General features: G+C 41.9%; 1 protein-coding gene across 1 annotated transcript in view; it reads right to left on the reverse strand.

Annotated features, from left to right (window-relative positions):
* Positions 1-258: 258 nt before the first annotated feature.
* The window catches only part of LOC107670510 (collagen alpha-1(XI) chain-like), a 56,492-nt gene continuing 39,489 nt past the window's right edge, over positions 259-17,261 (reverse strand). The window contains exons 28-67 of the mRNA XM_016463141.1: positions 17,055-17,099; positions 16,774-16,827; positions 16,365-16,472; positions 16,221-16,274; positions 15,876-15,929; positions 15,736-15,780; positions 15,126-15,179; positions 14,971-15,015; positions 14,793-14,846; positions 14,661-14,714; positions 14,176-14,229; positions 13,933-14,040; positions 13,608-13,697; positions 13,364-13,417; positions 13,158-13,265; positions 12,949-13,056; positions 12,811-12,864; positions 12,119-12,172; positions 11,927-12,034; positions 11,504-11,557; positions 9,731-9,784; positions 8,782-8,835; positions 8,544-8,597; positions 8,350-8,457; positions 8,225-8,278; positions 8,075-8,128; positions 7,935-7,988; positions 7,799-7,852; positions 7,598-7,705; positions 7,410-7,463; positions 7,222-7,275; positions 6,521-6,628; positions 5,938-5,991; positions 5,742-5,777; positions 5,420-5,473; positions 5,026-5,335; positions 4,263-4,375; positions 4,076-4,144; positions 3,171-3,404; positions 259-1,783 (exon numbers count right to left, since the gene is read on the reverse strand). Coding sequence (XP_016318627.1) covers positions 1,637-1,783; positions 3,171-3,404; positions 4,076-4,144; positions 4,263-4,375; positions 5,026-5,335; positions 5,420-5,473; positions 5,742-5,777; positions 5,938-5,991; positions 6,521-6,628; positions 7,222-7,275; positions 7,410-7,463; positions 7,598-7,705; positions 7,799-7,852; positions 7,935-7,988; positions 8,075-8,128; positions 8,225-8,278; positions 8,350-8,457; positions 8,544-8,597; positions 8,782-8,835; positions 9,731-9,784; positions 11,504-11,557; positions 11,927-12,034; positions 12,119-12,172; positions 12,811-12,864; positions 12,949-13,056; positions 13,158-13,265; positions 13,364-13,417; positions 13,608-13,697; positions 13,933-14,040; positions 14,176-14,229; positions 14,661-14,714; positions 14,793-14,846; positions 14,971-15,015; positions 15,126-15,179; positions 15,736-15,780; positions 15,876-15,929; positions 16,221-16,274; positions 16,365-16,472; positions 16,774-16,827; positions 17,055-17,099 — 3,186 coding nt within the window. The 3' untranslated portion in view covers positions 259-1,636. The remainder of the gene's footprint in view (positions 1,784-3,170; positions 3,405-4,075; positions 4,145-4,262; positions 4,376-5,025; positions 5,336-5,419; positions 5,474-5,741; positions 5,778-5,937; positions 5,992-6,520; positions 6,629-7,221; positions 7,276-7,409; positions 7,464-7,597; positions 7,706-7,798; positions 7,853-7,934; positions 7,989-8,074; positions 8,129-8,224; positions 8,279-8,349; positions 8,458-8,543; positions 8,598-8,781; positions 8,836-9,730; positions 9,785-11,503; positions 11,558-11,926; positions 12,035-12,118; positions 12,173-12,810; positions 12,865-12,948; positions 13,057-13,157; positions 13,266-13,363; positions 13,418-13,607; positions 13,698-13,932; positions 14,041-14,175; positions 14,230-14,660; positions 14,715-14,792; positions 14,847-14,970; positions 15,016-15,125; positions 15,180-15,735; positions 15,781-15,875; positions 15,930-16,220; positions 16,275-16,364; positions 16,473-16,773; positions 16,828-17,054; positions 17,100-17,261) is intronic.

Genomic DNA, 17,261 nt, shown 5'->3' on the forward strand with positions numbered 1-17,261 from the left:
TAGTTTCAAATCTAGCAATCCTGTCAGTAGATAATTAATATTTTGGGTTTTAATTTTTGTGGCTAAATGGATAAAGTGCGTTTAATTTAATGTGCCGATTAACAGATTTGGTAGTTTGCTTTATGTCCATATCTAATAACAACCTTGTCTTAGTCTGTATTTTTGCCTTGCTTTACAGTACAAATATAATTTTGAAAAATTCTTAAATTGAGATATATTTACTTGCAAAATGACAACAGATAGTAAACCTTTTTCTTTTTGTTTTGAGTAAACATTGTATAAAATGCATTTACTCTTAGCAATTCTGTGTACGTCTGTATAATTTGCCAATATATTATATAGATATCAGCATTACGTCATCGGCAAGCCTGCTCTTTACAAATATATTTTGCACCATATTGGCTGTATATTACAGCACTTTGTTTTCTGAGAGTGTTTATCTCCCTCCATTAGTATTAAGCACCACAGATGTCTTCCCTTTTCCTACCTCTGTCCCTGAGACAACAAATTATCATTACACATAGCAAAAAAACAAATCGCTTTAGCACCACAGTGGGAACACACAACAAACAAGACATATCAACACACATACACAGCACACAATCCTCTGAGGTTGATGATCAGGAACTTGGTAATCACAAATTCAGATATGAATGAGTTTACATTAAAAAGAAGCATAATTTAGTCAGTCTTCAGTGTAATGCTCGAATGACACCCCTCTCTCAATCCGACAGTATTTTTCATTCATTACCACACATATATGAAGCAATTCAGCTGTGTGGAGCAAAGGTTGATATGCTAGCACCATGGAAACATGGATCACTGACAGGCAAACATACTAGGCTGCCTGCTAACAAGACAAGCAGCTTAAGTGAGCGGACTACTTTACATATTAATAAGCAGATGGGCTCCATTTGAGTCATGCACATAAACTGCTTTGCGTTTTGAAAAGCTCTGGCCTTATTTAGCATTGTTTATGTATGAGTGTGCACTGATTTAAGATGAGTAACACTGCAAGTTTGATGTGACGGAATATCCAAGCGAGGAATTACAAACAGATCGGGGCGGTATTTTCTTGTCAAACAAGTACAGAGGTATAACATTGCCTCAGTTGGCATCATATTGCAGTCAAGGCAGGAAAGTGGGTCTCAGAAATATTTACTCAATGTCGAAGCTGATCCCTCAAGTGGCAAATTAATTTCAAATCATTGCTATCAAATGAGACAAACAAATATGAGATCCCAGTCACAGGCTGTAAATTCAACATAATTTGAATTTACTAAAATTATGGGCTAAAACGGTCTGTGGCGCAGATGACAGACAAACGATGTATTTGTTTTTCAGCTGGAGCAGTTCTGGGAACTCTAGTGGGTCACGCCTCATAATTTAATCCACAGGTGAGTACAGTATAAAGACAGACAGAAAAGGAGATAAAAACGACTTCCCTTTGATAAATGTGCTTAGTTTGTCCTGGTTGGCATCCTTGCATAGCCACCATGGATTTGTGGGCTTTTGCAACTCATCAGATGTTTCAAAAGTCATTTGGAAACAAACCCACCGTCTACATATTACTTAATAAATATCACTGGTGGCCTCGTTTCTTTAGCTGGCGAGTCCTGTGATGAGGCACTCTGTGTTAGCCATTAAAACACACTGGTCCAACATGGAAGCCAAACTTCTGGTTGTTATTCCCAAAGTCTGATACTGCTACATCTATGACTGGAAGAAGCTCTGATCGCGGCGAGTCAATCTGCAGCACGGTTCTCTCTTGACCCTTACGTGTCTGTGGAAAGAAAATGAAACGTGAGCTGAAAGAAGGTTCCTGGTTTGGGCTTTTATACTGTATTTTTGCTCAGGGATGAATTGCTGAGTGTATCCCTGTGAGGTTCCGTTGTTGGATAATGCATTAAACTCCTGCTGAAATAGGCTTATTTGGGTGCTATTTTAGAATTAGCTTGTTCTGACTGTTTTTAGCTCCCCATTCTCCGCTGAGGGAAGGCTAATTTGGTGATTCATTAAACTCCAAGAAACTAAGTGTGGGCATTTTTTTCTAATGCCGAGTTCACACTGCATGATTTTCAAACTCGTCGGATCGCCGTTGTTTTCACACTGCGTGACTATCTGGGGTAGCATTCAGTTGCTGCTGTGTGCACTACAGGGGGTTTCACATTGCATGACTTCACAATAGGAAGAATCGCCGACAGCTCTGTCTGGTCCGCAAACTACGTTTCACAACAAAACACACGCGAGAAGTGATAAGGAAATAACGCGAGAACCCGCGTGCGTCAGACCGGAGTTCTCGAGTGAGACTGGAATTTTTAAAAATATATATATATAGCCCGCAAATTGTCTGTGAGCTGATTTCCAGCTACAAGGAGAAAAAGAAAAACAGATTATGCAGGAGGGAGATGCAGGGAACAGGGATTGGGTGTTCTGCAAAGAGAGTTGGAGGTAAATAATTTTGCAGTAACTGTTATGCTGATGTTGTGGCTGGTCAAGCAAATGTTTGTGCTTGTTTCTGTATGATATAATTGTTCATATATCTATTAAAATACTGATATTCTGGTCTATAACTCCTCCCCGAACTTCCCTCTGCCCTGTATCTTGGTCTCTCATTGGCTGTAGGTCATCGCCAATGTAGTTTTCAGTCAGAAATCATTGCACACAGCGTGATTGTGAATCGCTGACAGCTCCAGATATTTAGCATGCCAAATATTTTGCGGGCGTCGGCGACGTGCCGGCGATTCCCTCAGATTGCGTCTTTGATAATTCACACTGCGTGATTGTCACTTGTGTGAACGAGCACCGATTTGCCTCCGATTTCGGGCATTTGTCGGCGATTTTGCAAAATCTGTCGGCGAGTGAAAAATCTGGCTAAAATCGTGCAGTGTGAACTCGGCATAAGGAAGTGTTAAACTAATACTTCCCATACAGACAAAATTACGGTTTACAAACAAACACACGGTGACGGCATAACCAGGTTCTTCAGGCACCTCAGAAAAGACCTGCAGTAACTATCAAAAATGTTAAAGGGGTCCTATTATGCCCTTTTACAGTCTTGATTTGGTTTTTGGGGTGTACAAGAATTGCACTATACGTTTGAGGGTATTTATTCACCAACCTGTGGACAAATTGCTTGTGTGAGGTCATCTTAATTTCATAAATCTCACCTGACAACCATCATGCAGTGATGTGATAAAGGGCGATTTGGCTTGCATCATTTCCTCGTCGTTGCTGCCGCGGAACCGTACGGCATGTTGATGGCTGTGGCTCACCACGTCGTACCAGCTGACGGAGTTCTGGCAGCTATAGGTGAAGGTCTGCGTAGCTGTGGCACTGAGGAGCTTCAGGAAGGTCAGCTGGACCACAGGCACTGGATTTCCATCAGTGTCAATATAGGAGAACTGCAGCAATGGGGAATCATGGGTAAGGAGCACTCAGCTTAATCAAAGACAGTTCTTTAGACACATTTATTGCGTGACATCCATACTAACTTGCACACCCCTCCTAGATTTTATTTCTAACAAAGGCAGGAGAGAGTGACATCTGTCTGCCTTAATCTCTATAACAAGGTCAGATGTCACACCTTACGAATGAGCTCCGAGTGAAACAGGCTGTAGCTGTTAGTCTCAAGCATCATTTAATGAGTCAAGACGGATGGAGGTCGCTAGCGTGCACTCAAGAGAGTTTGGCCTGAGGCATTTCAGATAGAGCCACATATAAATTCCACTATATCCCTTTTCTAGACCAGACATACCATTTATTTTTAATTTTTTTATCAAAGACACATACCCACTGAGTGGTGCATCTCTGTTGATTGTTTGACAGTTTAGAAAATCTCTTTCACCATGTTCCACCATTAATTTGAGAGTAAAAATTCTGTATAACAACTGGTCTATTTATTGCATCAGGCAGTATGTTTCTAACAAATTGTGGCCTTTCTGTTTATCGACAATAAACAATTTTGAGGCAAAACGTTATATAAAAAGGTGTCTAGATTCAAACTCGGTGCTGCATACGTGTTGACAGTCAGACTGATAAAAGATGAGAGAAAAACACTGCAAGGGAAAAGCACCTGTTTGCCCTTTCTGTACTGGCTGTACCAACTGCCCGGTTTTTCTTTGTTCCAGGCGGCCAGCTTTACCTATATTGATAGATGAGGAGACAGATCAGATGTGTTTTTCTTCAGACTCCAGAAGGCCTGTTGAACTGAGACCGCAGGAAGACGTGTGTAGTGTACGTGAGTATGGTTTGAGAGTCACCATTTCAAATCGTTTATCAGGGTGCAGACAGGTCTCCCCCTCCGCAGTGAAGTTGCAGAAAACCTTAATGGAGTCTCGATGGCAGCCTTGGTTTGGGTCAATCCAATATTCACCTAAGAGGGGGTGAATTGCAAGATCTCTTAAAATAGTTTTTAAATACTCATTTAGCTGGGGAGAATAACATGGGGCAAATTCACTAAATAGTCCCTTTCAGTAATTATTTTTTTTAATTAAATAAACACACAAAGAGCACAAATACAGCTCTTTTCTATGTAAATTAGAATCATTAAAGATACTGCTAGTGCTATTTCCCAATGTCATGTGGGATTCGGAATTGAGAATCCTTTTTATATAAGTTATAATAAGTGACATTTTGACAAGAAAAAGTTTGAAAGTCATATATACTGTATATATACAGGTGCATCTCAATAAATTAGAATGTCTTCTGCATTTTTAAAAGCTGATTCAGGTGTCTGGATTTCAGTGGAATGTAGTGATTCTATATAGTTCCAGTGAAGTTTGTCAGATTGTGGTAGTCTGCAGCATCTTTTACAACCAAGCACTCTGAATTGACCTGCTTGATAGAGAATTGCACTGTGCAAATTCTATTCAGCTTAGATTGTGTGCTGTTACCTGATTTGCATAATTCCTTTAGTGAACAGGCAGCATGTGGCACGGGCACAATTAGCAGGCATTCTTAGTGAATTCCCCCCCCATAGAAGAAATTAATTACCTAAAGGAAAATGTGTGTAAATTTCCTCACCATCTTTGTATTCTGGATGGCACAACATCAGCTCCTTGCATGTGCGGGCAGGACTCTCAAAGGTCCCGAGTGGTTTTCTCATGAGCTCCACCTCTGTTTTCATTGAGTTGAGTGAAGCGAACACCTCCTCCATGCCTTCTGGGTCATCCAGGGACTCGTCTGCCTGTAGGAAATCCTCCATGTTGAGCTGGACTGCTTCCTCGTCCTCACTCTCTTCCCGGACTCTGGCTCCTTGTTGGTTTGAGTGTCTCCTTCGCTTTTTACGTCCCTCTCTGATTGGCAGAGGCTCGATCATGGTGGCTGGTGGGCCCTAGAGAAACAGAGTGATGGGAGACATGAGGAGACAGGAAAACAGAAACAAACAGAAAAGTAAGGAGACAATATGATGGCTCACAGGTAGTCCAGGTGGGCCAGCAGGTCCTGGATCTCCTCTTGCACCGAAGGCTCCCTTCGGGGGGAGAGAAACAGAAACAGTTTAGTCAGGCATCCCTAAAATTGGCACTTCCCTCAAAGGCCCCTGCCAACTCAACGCTTCATAGGGCGATTCGTTCAGAGGGATTATCCAAGTTAGAGCAGCAGGATACAACTCAGGCACTGACAATGTCTTTCACTCAGGTTTCATAACAGAAGCAAAAGCTCAGATCAAAACAAACAAATACCATATAAACAGAGAGAGGCTGAAAAATAAGATTGCAGTGAAAAATATATATACCAACCTGGTCTCCTTTAGATCCTTTCTCACCTATTGCACCCTACCAGTGAGATAGAAAATAGCAGTATTGAAAAACTGGCAATATGATTCTACAAATAAATTTAAACATACCAGGTACCTTCATAAGGTGTTGCTGTTCCTCAATAAAACTAAGGTAAATAGAGTGAAAAAAAGGAATGCATATAAAAATGGCAACTCACAGACAACCCGGGGGGTCCAGGTGGACCAGTCGGGCCGGAGGGACCAGAAACACCCTATTATCAAGAGATCAAAATAACATTTTCTTTAAGACCATCATTAATAAAGGCAGTTAAGGGGGGGTCCGTGTAACAATTTCATTATTATCATCTGTCTTTTTCATTGGCACCTGACAACCAAGATTCTACCAACTTCTATTAGGCTACTAGTCATTCATGCTAACATTAACCCAACAATCTATCGACAAAATAGACATTAAATTCAAATGCATTCTACCTTTCTAAGACATGGTTCATACAAGAAAATTATAGCTTTTTATTGAACATTTCTCATGAAACAATCTTACTTTCTCAAGTTTCTTAGCATGTGCTCAGTGAGTTTGTGATTGGCTTGTTTAAGAATGTTTGTGCATTGTTGCATACTCTACATTATTTACATTACATACATTTGATTACTTTTTTATAAAATACAGACATACATACATTTTAATAAAACTCAGAAGAAAAATTCCAACAAAGACCAGAAATCTAATGCTTATATACTATAAAGTATATATTGTTTATAAAAGCAGAAATGTATACATACACCATCTCCTTTGGGGCCTTGTACTCCCTGATTTCCTGGCAGGCCTCGATCTCCTTTCTCTCCCATTTCTCCTGGTGATCCAATAAGTCCAATCAGCCCAACATGACCCTAGACAGCATAAAGAACAGCAGAGCTAGACTAGTGCACTGAGCCATTACAGTTACCACATGCCATAATTTTGCAAACACAAAGACTTCACAATATTTCCCAATGAGCACAGTGCTGGGAAGTTATGCTTTGAGAGTTTTATGCTTGGCTTGGATTAGAAAGAAAAAAGATGGCGCCAGGATGTTTGCCGGCGTGCCGTCACAGTCTGTTTTTACCTGTTTTAGTATTTTGTTTCCTTGTTTGTTTTATTACGCGCTCTGTTTGCTCCCCTCTGGTGTACGATCGCTTAACTTTTCTTAATATTCGGTCGGCGGTGTCTGATTGTCTGTTTCGCGATACCAGAGAAGACTGCCTTCCGTATGCACGGTATGCGTCTGTGCCAGTTGCGCTGAGGAAGGTGTGTTACCTGCCTGGATGCTTGTGCCTGTGGAGGAAACGCCGAAAGAAGCGGGTGTTGAAAGTGCTTTATAAATAAAGTTTGAGTTGAGTTGAGGCTTTAGTGAGAGATGTACTGTAATCGGGAAAAAAAACACATCTATGATGCAGTCAGGTATCATACCTCACAGGGTCAAGTGTTTATGATACTCTCATACCTTATCTCCTTTAATGCCGGGATCTCCTTTCAGTCCTGGTAATCCAGCTGGACCCTATATAAAGCAAAGCCAATCACAAAATTCAATTTAATTTTGAGGCAGAATTTGCCACAAGGCCAAAATCATCTGTCTTATTTTCTTAGAGTTGTAGATCGATATGGGAGAGAAAGAAGTGGTGAAAACCTTACCATAGGTCCTGGGGGTCCCGTTTGCCCTGGGGGCCCATTTAACCCTTGCTCTCCCTGAAAAGGACCAGACAGAGTGATAAGTTCAAGATAGATTAAGCATTCAGAGAGATCAGTAGTAAGAGTGGGTAAGCCACGTTGTTCCATATCTGCTATTTATAGCAGATTAATTTACTGTAACACAGACTCACAGCAGAGCCTGGAATCCCACGCAAACCCTCTGGACCAGGGTTTCCAGGATGTCCCTGTGGTCCGACAGGCCCTGTTTTTCCCATTGGACCCTCGGCACCAGCAGAACCCTGAAGAAGATAAAAATGACAGATGTCCTTGTGTAAAAAGGGGTACATGCTACATATGATTTTACGTGAAGATTTATTATAAAAAAAACTCACCTTTGCCCCCTTTTTTCCCTGTTTCCCTTCTTTTCCCTCAGGACCTACATGACCCTGTGTAGAAGGAGACTAGTGATTAGATTACAGAGTTTTTTTTTATAGTATGGGAATCATTTAATACACAATCGAAACCCACCCTCCGTCCAGGTGGCCCTTGAGGGCCAGGCTCTCCTGAGGCTCCTGGGGGTCCCTGTTCAAAACAGAATGTTTATTTGAATTAGTTTCACAAATGTATGATTACATCGATATCTCTAAGTGCTTGAATACTCTACTTACAGCTTTACCAGGTTCGCCATTATCCCCTTTAGCTCCTGGACCACCATCAATACCCTACAACCAAAAATTATATTCAAATCACCATGTGAATTTACCATCAAAATCTGTCAATCTTGAAGCTTGAATTGATGCAGGTGTTGCTGCACTTACATTAGCACCTGGCTCTCCAGGGGGTCCCGCATCTCCAGGAAATCCAAGGGGACCCTATTGAGGAAAATTGATGGTGTCAGAGTAAAAATATCCTGACAGTTTTAACTATGGGAATAGTTACTTACTGGGTTTCCTTTGGGTCCATCTGATCCAGGTGTGCCTCTGATTCCTGGGGGTCCTGCAGCTCCAGGGGGGCCAGTATCACCCTTCTCACCCACTTCACCTTTCTCTCCCTTGACATTAAAGCAACAGGGAGGTTAGTGATACACGGGGGATCAAAGACTAATGAGAAAAGAGGCAACAGGAAGAAATTACTTACAGGGGGGCCAGTTTCGCCAACATTTCCTGGATTCCCTGCTTCTCCATCCTCACCCTAGACAGAGAGCAAAAGAGACCGGCAAAGAGAAGGAAGCAAAAAGAAAGAAAGCAACCATCTATCATACTTAGGCTTACATGTTTACGTAGTTACAGAGGCAGCACCCTCCAACAAATAAACACAACCTCCCCCATAAATCACAAAAACGCTTGTACATATACACAGTGAGAAGGAGGTCTACCTTTTCTCCCACCATTCCTGGCTGGCCCACTCCGCCCGGCATGCCCTGAGGACCCTTGCCACACAGAACAAAACTGAGTCAGTTTCATTCATAATGCATGCAAGGCTGTCTCCTCTACTTGCAGACTGTTGACATTACAGTGATGAGATTACAGACTACCAAGCATGGTCTCTGTGTATATGCAATCATATTTTATTAAGCTAAAACGCCATATTGTTCAGGTTCCTCCTGGCTGAGGCATTTATGGCTGCAATGGCTGAGTATGAATATCTTGGATGAGTCTAAACTGAAGTGGTTGCCCTGGTCTCTGGAGTGTCTCTGCTGAGTGCCTTTAAGTGAGGTGCACACATGAAGCCAAATAGATGACCAGCACATGTATACTGGGCGCTTCTCATATGATGGGCACAATGAGCTCCGGTGCACAACACTTCTCTTCTCCTCTCCAGCTCTGTGAGAGTGCTGGTGTACGGGTCACTGCCGCATTTGTCTCTGTTCTCTCACTTTTCAATTATTAACACATGGGAGATGTTCAAAGGCGGCCATTAATAGAGGTAAATATAACTCTCTCTCAAGGATGATAGTCTAATATTCCTTAATCATTCATAGAGAAGTAAATATAACTCTTGCAGAAGGATCATATCCCACTTCTCGTTAATAATTTAACGCTCAAAATCAGCAGAGGGTGGGCAGAAAGAGATATGGGGAGGATGAAAGACTGAGGAAAGAGAAATGAGGTGTCGTATGTGACCTCATAACAGCCTGGGGGATTTTCATCTGCAGAGTGTTGATACAAAGGATGGCTTCTTTGGAGTCATGAAACAAAGACTTCTCATTATGTCTCAGCAGTACTGGGACAACAACCCCTAATCAGCGCTAATCTACTGTCCTGCACTTGAACCCTACAGCTAAGCAGTCTGATAGACAGGAAGGAAAACACAAAGACACTTACCTCTCCCCCAATGGGTCCCTGGGGGCCACGTGGGCCATGTTGTCCTGGAGGGCCCTGATGAGAAGCACAAAGTTTAAGCATTTTCCACAAATCATTAGACATGTACTCTCTCTTTTGCTCTCTCTCCTCTTTTTGTACAATCAGCACCTTTCTCTGTGTCAGAGAGGTTTTTTTTTTCTCTGACATGGTGGTGACAGGCTATTACGGGCAGGCTGATTTCCACTCTGTGTGCTGTGTCTGGGTTTTAATGAGGACCATCTCACTTCACATTCTCTGGTTGCACTGCATGAATTCTTAACTCCTGAAGTATACCTCTTATTGCTGTGGAGGGCGGAACATGAGCCATTAATCAAACTGACCAAAACCGTTGCTAGCACACTGCACGCGGTCTTCACCAAGAGATATTAGTGCAGCGCGAGGCATCCAGCTGGATAGACTACCACGAGGATCAACACCAAGGCTGAGTGTGTATGCTCAACAATATACAATATCCTACTCTCCAGAATCCATCAAAGAGGCTTAACACAAACTGGTACAGGGAAAACGGGAAATTCAGTGGCTATGCATTAGGGCCTGGAAATCCCATGATCCACGGCATTCACTCATGGATGAGATGTTCCCAGTGAGGTCTTGTGGCTTTGTTTTTTGCCCGGTTTTGATGCACTTCATCTAATCGTGCAAGTGTGTGGAACTGTTGACAATCTTGTTTTGCATTCCTTCATGGTTGACGGAGCCGCGAGAAGATTGTCACAAAAGAGTGTGCTCATTAGACAGCCCAGGCTCACGGTAATCTGATTAGCAGCTGTCACGCTGCCTTCCACTTCAGAACCAGCATCACTCTCTCTTCTGTCACTCTCGGCTCACACGGGCCTGACACTTATACACTCACACTCATGAATAATGCCCCAGTCTCATACAGCTTCTCTCATGGTTTCCTCATCTTTCACTGTATTATAGCTCTCTACTGACTCTCATCCTACACACACAGAGTCCTGTTAAGAGAAATGCGGTGCAGGTTTGGAATGTTGGACTGACTTAATACTCGAGTGAATGATTGTTTCTTCATGAACAAATTTGTACAACAAACTATGTTTTTACATTTTATGTTAATGTAAGTAAACGTGAGTTGTGCTTGAGGCTCCAGGAACAAGTTTGGGAACCACTGGTTTAGCAAAGTAACAGCACTGTTCTCTTTGACAAATGACATGATCTGAGGAATCATTCAGGTTTGGGACAACTTGCATGTAGAAGTGTAGTACTTATGAATCTTCCTTTCTTTTGGAGAATTGTACAATTCCATTTCTATATTTGCAGTCTCCGAATTTGGGATCCAGACTTTTAATTTGTACTAAAGGTAGAATTAAAATTGTTAGCAATTCTCTATATCAATATGCACTGTTGAACTTCCTCAAACGCCTCGATTGTAGTCCTGAGTTTTCTTACACTCTGACAGACAAATAGCTGTTTGAATATATAGAAATTTGTACTTTTTCAAATTTATATATACTTCTTTATATCTGGCCATTTCACGGACTAGGGTGAAAGAACACTTCAACTCAAATACAGTCAGTTCAAATCCAAATCCTCCTGTGGGATGTGGCAAATTCAATTTAAAAAATACAACTCAAGAACTAAATGATTTTTTTTTATTCAGAATTTTTTTCCCAAACTTGCTGCATGCATTGTGTATCATTTAGGGGTATTATAGAGGCTAAAAAACTGATTCTAGTGCCAAAGTATTCATATGAGGAGTTTATGATATGCACATCTTACCATAGCTCCAACATGGCCACTCTCTCCCTTCTCTCCTGGGGGTCCTGGCATTCCCTAAATAAACACATTTAATTTTAGAGTCATACAGTTTCAGAATTAAGGTGGATTAACCCCCTCAATGAACTGTGAAAACTATGTCCCATCTGGATGAAGATGAGCTAAGATTTTGCAAACAGTGAATTCATGCATGCAGTCAATAGATAAGGACATCTGGAACTGACAGGATGCTCAATATGTAACTACTCAGGGATGTAGATTTAAAATGACAGTCTATTTGCAAAAATGTCCAGAAAACCAAACAAACTTCTGTTATTGTTTTTTATAGACCCAACTTTGATTTCATCGGTTTAGTTTGGTTTAACTTTACAGTCGCAGTGTGGAAAGATGGTCTGAAAAATCATATGTATGTGGCATAGGCTGTACCTGCAACCCTGGTGGTCCATTTGCCCCTTTAAAACCGTGAGGACCTTCATCTCCTTTAGGGCCGTACATTCCTTGCTGTCCCCGGGGCCCTGGCTCTCCATCCAGACCCTGAAAGAGACATGAGTGCTGGACTATGAACACACACAGAATTGTAAGCAACATCACCCTCACGCACACCACACTCATACATACTGGTGCTCCTGGCTGTCCAGGAGGTCCTTGGCTCCCAGGTGGCCCTGAGGGACCCTGTGAGATAAAATGCAGAGATATGGTGTTACATACCTCTAATGAAAGTTCATGTAATATTCAGCACATATGACAAGATTAAGGATGTGCCCGAATAGTGAATCTGTATTCGGAAAGGCACAGAAAACGAATAAAGCGTTCTACGGAGCCACTAAAGGGACATGGTTAGCAGCTTGCTAGCAGTAGCTTGTTACATTACAGTACATAAAATTTCACTTACCACATAAACAGATTAAAGAGAGATGACTGATAGGACTATGGCAAATGATTTGCAGATCCTGAGCACCACTGACATTTAATCTTGTAAACTGAAATTTAATCTTGTAAAATGTGTGGTAAGTACAGCCGCTCCATAGTATACACAGAGTAGGTGTGAATCTTGAAAGTGAAAGTGAAAAAGCGAGCACCCATTCAAAAGTGATTTCAATGCCCCGCATATTAATAGCGGCTTCCTGATGCCCGCGTTTTATATACAGTGTAATTACCCAACGATATAATTACGAGAGAAAGCATTGAAATATATTTTTTCCTCCCATCTCGTATTAATTCCCTTTAGGGGTTCCTTAGTACACATCATTTCCTTTCCGAACACGGTATTCAGATTCGGACACATCCCTAGACAAGATAGAGATACTAACCCCCTCTCCCTTGTCTCCTTTGCTGCCTTTCTGCCCTGGTCCTCCTGTCTCCCCCTGAGAAATATACTCATGCCCATAAATAACAAGCAGTATGAGCACAAGCATGTGCAACTGCTGAAAAAGTAGTCAAAGCTGTACCTTATCTCCGTCCTCTCCAGGTGGACCAGGTGACCCTGCAGGACCAGGTAATCCCACAGGCCCTTGTTCTCCATCTCGCCCAGCAGGACCAAATGAACCTTTCTCACCCTAAAGAGGAACAGAGGTAATTAGTAATTACTCTTGAAGCTACTCTAGCACAGTAGTAAATCTTCTCATTTAACAAAGTAAAATATCCTGTCGTCACTTACCGGGTCGCCCTTCTCTCCCATTGGCCCAGCGGGGCCAACACCTCCCGTACGACCAGGCTGACCAATGGCACCTGCAGGTCCAGCGGGTCCTCTTTCTCCTGTGGCACCCTGTACAGACAAAGGAATGTAACATTTTAGTTAGGTGGAGTATATTGAGGAAAACACAAAGGAGGAGGAAGGTGTAGGACAATGGAAAAATCACTTACAATTGGTCCTGCAAAACCAGGGGGGCCCTCCCCACCCTTCAGACCAGCAGTACCCTAATAAGCCATAAATGTAAGACAGTAGAGATAAGATATATATGTCCAAAAAATCCTAGAACAATCGCCATCTGTCTATTTGTACAAAACCTGCTGTCATATTGGAACAGTTGTCACTTATGTAAAGGCAGCAGCCATGACAGCAGGGATTATAAGAAGATATTCTCTCAGATGTGCTGAGGTACGTTACCAGAGTGCCAGGTAAGCCTCTTTCTCCTCTGAATCCACGGCGCCCAGCAGGACCACTCTTCCCGGGCAGCCCTGCGGGGCCTGGATCTCCCTGGAGACCAGAGAACACAAAAAGATGGATCTCTGTTTCCACAACTCTCTCACTCATTAGGAGTCATCCATCACTCTTTATAGGCACTGAGCCATGCTGGGAGCTCTATTCATATTGAATGAGCAGAAACATATGGAGTGTAATGAGCAATGTAACTTATAACTAGATGGATGTGTTTGGTGTGTTACGTGATGATGATGATTTCAATGCTATCTAATCTAATGCTATATCTTACCTTGGCTCCCTCTTTGCCTGTGACTCCTGGCAGACCTTGCTCTCCAGGGGGTCCTGGGGCACCCGGATGTCCCCTGTCTCCAGTGGGGCCAGTCTCCCCAGTTTTTCCCTGGAATAGAAGATAAGTGAGACAGCTTTATTAGATCAGATCAAACATTCATAAATGTTGCATAGCTTCATGGAACTGAACGAAGACCATGAAGCAGGAAGGCATTGTTCATTCAAGCCTGTATGATCGACCTACCTGTGGGCCAATCACTCCAGCAGACCCGGGGGTGCCAGTCTTTCCTTGAAATCCCTGTATGAAAAAACTTGAATGTGAAAATGTTCTTTCCCACTGCTTATCAAACAACTAATTACTATTCAGTGTATCTAGATATGGAAATTAATTTAAAGCCCAAGATGGGCCCTGTCCCAAATGTTGTCCTCACCCCACACTTGGGTGATGTGATGCCACATAAAATGTCGGGTAGTAATTCACAGTGAAGTCTGCATTAGCTCAGCACTGAGGAGGGCAAACAGTGGCTCTTAAAAGCACTTGAGTAATTAAATGACAAATGGGACACACAGTGGTCTCAGGGTCTTTGCTTATTTGTCATTTAAGGATTCAGAAGGGTGCTCTCAAGTCACATCAAATGTGTCACAAGTCCACATCAAGCACACTATTTTGGACATGACTATAGTTATCTTTCTATGAAATGATTCTTTTTAAAATATGAATTGACTCACTGGCTCTCCCCGTTGGCCTGGGTGACCTGGCAACCCGTCCTTTCCTGGAGGGCCCTGAAAAGAAAGGACAAAAAACGTTAGAGATATCCTTTCATTCTTTCAAAGAGTTTTCTTTCTTTACTGGTCACTTACGTTTGGTCCCTTTGGCCCGGCCTCTCCATCGCGTCCTTGTGGACCTTGAGGGCCCTTAAGCAGAGCAGAAGAAACACTGTTATTCATTTATCTCTGGCAATAAAAATAAATGTGAAATCTCACATTAGTTTGGTAGATTGACCGTGTAATACGAGGAGAATTGTAATAGATAACATACTCTCTCTCCTGCGGCACCTTGTGGACCGTCATGACCAGCAGAGCCCTGAGCATAAGACAAAGAAAGGGACGTCACATGAATTTAAACATATACCATACCACCTATTTAAAAGGAACTCTATAGGATCATTGTCTGTATGAGGATGGATTTCTTACCTTGACTCCAGGCTTTCCTGTCGGTCCTCTTGCTCCTCTTCCCCCACGTGCACCCTACAACAACAGGAACCAAACACACAAACATGCTTACAAAACAAAAAGTGTAACCAACAAAGGTAACACTTTACTTGAAGGGGTGTGCATAAGACTGACATACCACCTTCATAATCATGCCATGACACATGTCATGAATATGAAGGAGTTTTTATGCATATTTATGACAGCTGTCATTAAGTGTCATTCGCTCAGTTATGTCATTTTTAATGCAAAGATGACATTGTTTGACCTAACCCTAACCTAACCTAACAAATACATCTCAAACAATGTCATCTTTGCATTAAAATTGACATAACTGAGTGAATGACACTTAATGACAGTTGTCATAAACATGCATAAAATCTCCTTCATATTCATGACATGTGTCATGTCATGATTATGAAGGTGTCATGTCAGTCATATGCACACCCCTTCAAGTAAAGTGTAACCAACAAATGCATGATTAAAACAATTATTCAATCAATTATTATTGACTGTTCCCTCAATAATCCCTGCATGTGTATGTAGTAAAACAATAGATGTTTTACATTTCATTAGTATGCTTAAGACTTACATTTGGACCTCTTTCACCATCGGGACCAGTCTGTCCAGCCGGACCCTGTAAAGAAAGCATATAAAAATGAGCACACACACATTGATGCAGCGGGGTATGTGTAGTCCCTCGGACAGTGTACCTTGGCACTGGCCTCTTACCCTCTTTCCTTTCTCTCCTTCAACCCCAGCTGTTCCAGGAAAGCCCACCAATCCCTGTGGACCAACACGAAGGTTAATCAATTACCACATTCCATTCATTAATCAAACTCTACATTTAATTAACCACAAATTAACCTCTGAAGTTCCATTACCATAAATAAGCCAAATAATAATTGTAGTTTCAGATAAGCTATTAATAAAACAGCCTCTAAATGGCCATTAATCATCCTCAGTAAAAATGTAATATTGAAATATTAATATACCATGACTGAGACCTGCGGCTTTCAGATTTCGGTAAAAAAAAAAAAAAATCAGGTTATTGTTATTTCAATGATAATTCTTTACCTTAGAGCCTTGCCTGCCGGGATATCCAGGCAATCCTGGAACTCCAAGTTTGCCCTACACATGGAATGACATGTCAGGAAAATGAAGGCAAACAAAAATAATTGGAATATAAACAATGCCCATTAGACTAGAAGCCGCAATTACCTTTTCTCCAGCAATGCCTGCAGATCCGGGCTCTCCCATGGGTCCTGACTGACCCTTCAGCCCCTCTGGTCCATCTTCACCACGATTTCCAGGAGCCCCAGTATCACCCTGAGAATGCACACACACAATTTACTATTAAATCTGCAATATATGCCATCTATAAATATACATTCTTACATTTTCTGAAGAAATTTTGAGTGGTTATCACCATTTTTTTATGTATGTTTTTGGCAAAATACCTTTCCTCAACAAGCTGCATGATACGAAGTGTAATTTGTGTCCATAGCACAAACGGTGTGGGACCACTCAAACATTGTAGTTTAATATTTAAGGCATTTAAATTTTTTTAGCAATTATAATGATGTTTGTTTTAACAAGCACACTATTCAGGCTGAATGGAAAGACTCACTCTGTCTCCCTTGATACCCATGTCACCCTTGGCCCCTGGGAAACCATCTTCACCCTGTAACGGACAATAGGAATTCAATTATCCACAAATACCTTGAAATTACTCCACAAAGATGTGCAGCATGAAAACAGAGATGCATTCAAGAAACGACAGAGAACGTCATACATCATGTGAAGCCACTATCAGTAAAGCACAGTGGTTTATCACTACACTGATAACTGAATGAGTCTTCTCTTCCCTTGGCGTATGAGAAAACAAGTGGATTATGTTTTTTCTCTCACCTTCTCCCCCTTGCTACCCTTCAGTCCCCTCACCCCATCTGCACCCTGTTAGAAAAGAACAAAATTTATCAGTGTGTGCCGCAGAGATCTCTGCACATCTCCAGACCTCAGGTAGGGAACGTTCACCTGAAAGGCAGAATCTCAAAAATTATGTCTTGACAGGAATACCAGCACTGACTGTTTAAAGTAATTAAAGTCACGGCTTGC

Source organism: Sinocyclocheilus anshuiensis, unplaced genomic scaffold (assembly GCF_001515605.1).
Source record: "Sinocyclocheilus anshuiensis isolate Anshui unplaced genomic scaffold, SAMN03320099.WGS_v1.1 scaffold476, whole genome shotgun sequence".
Lineage (NCBI taxonomy): Eukaryota > Metazoa > Chordata > Actinopteri > Cypriniformes > Cyprinidae > Sinocyclocheilus > Sinocyclocheilus anshuiensis.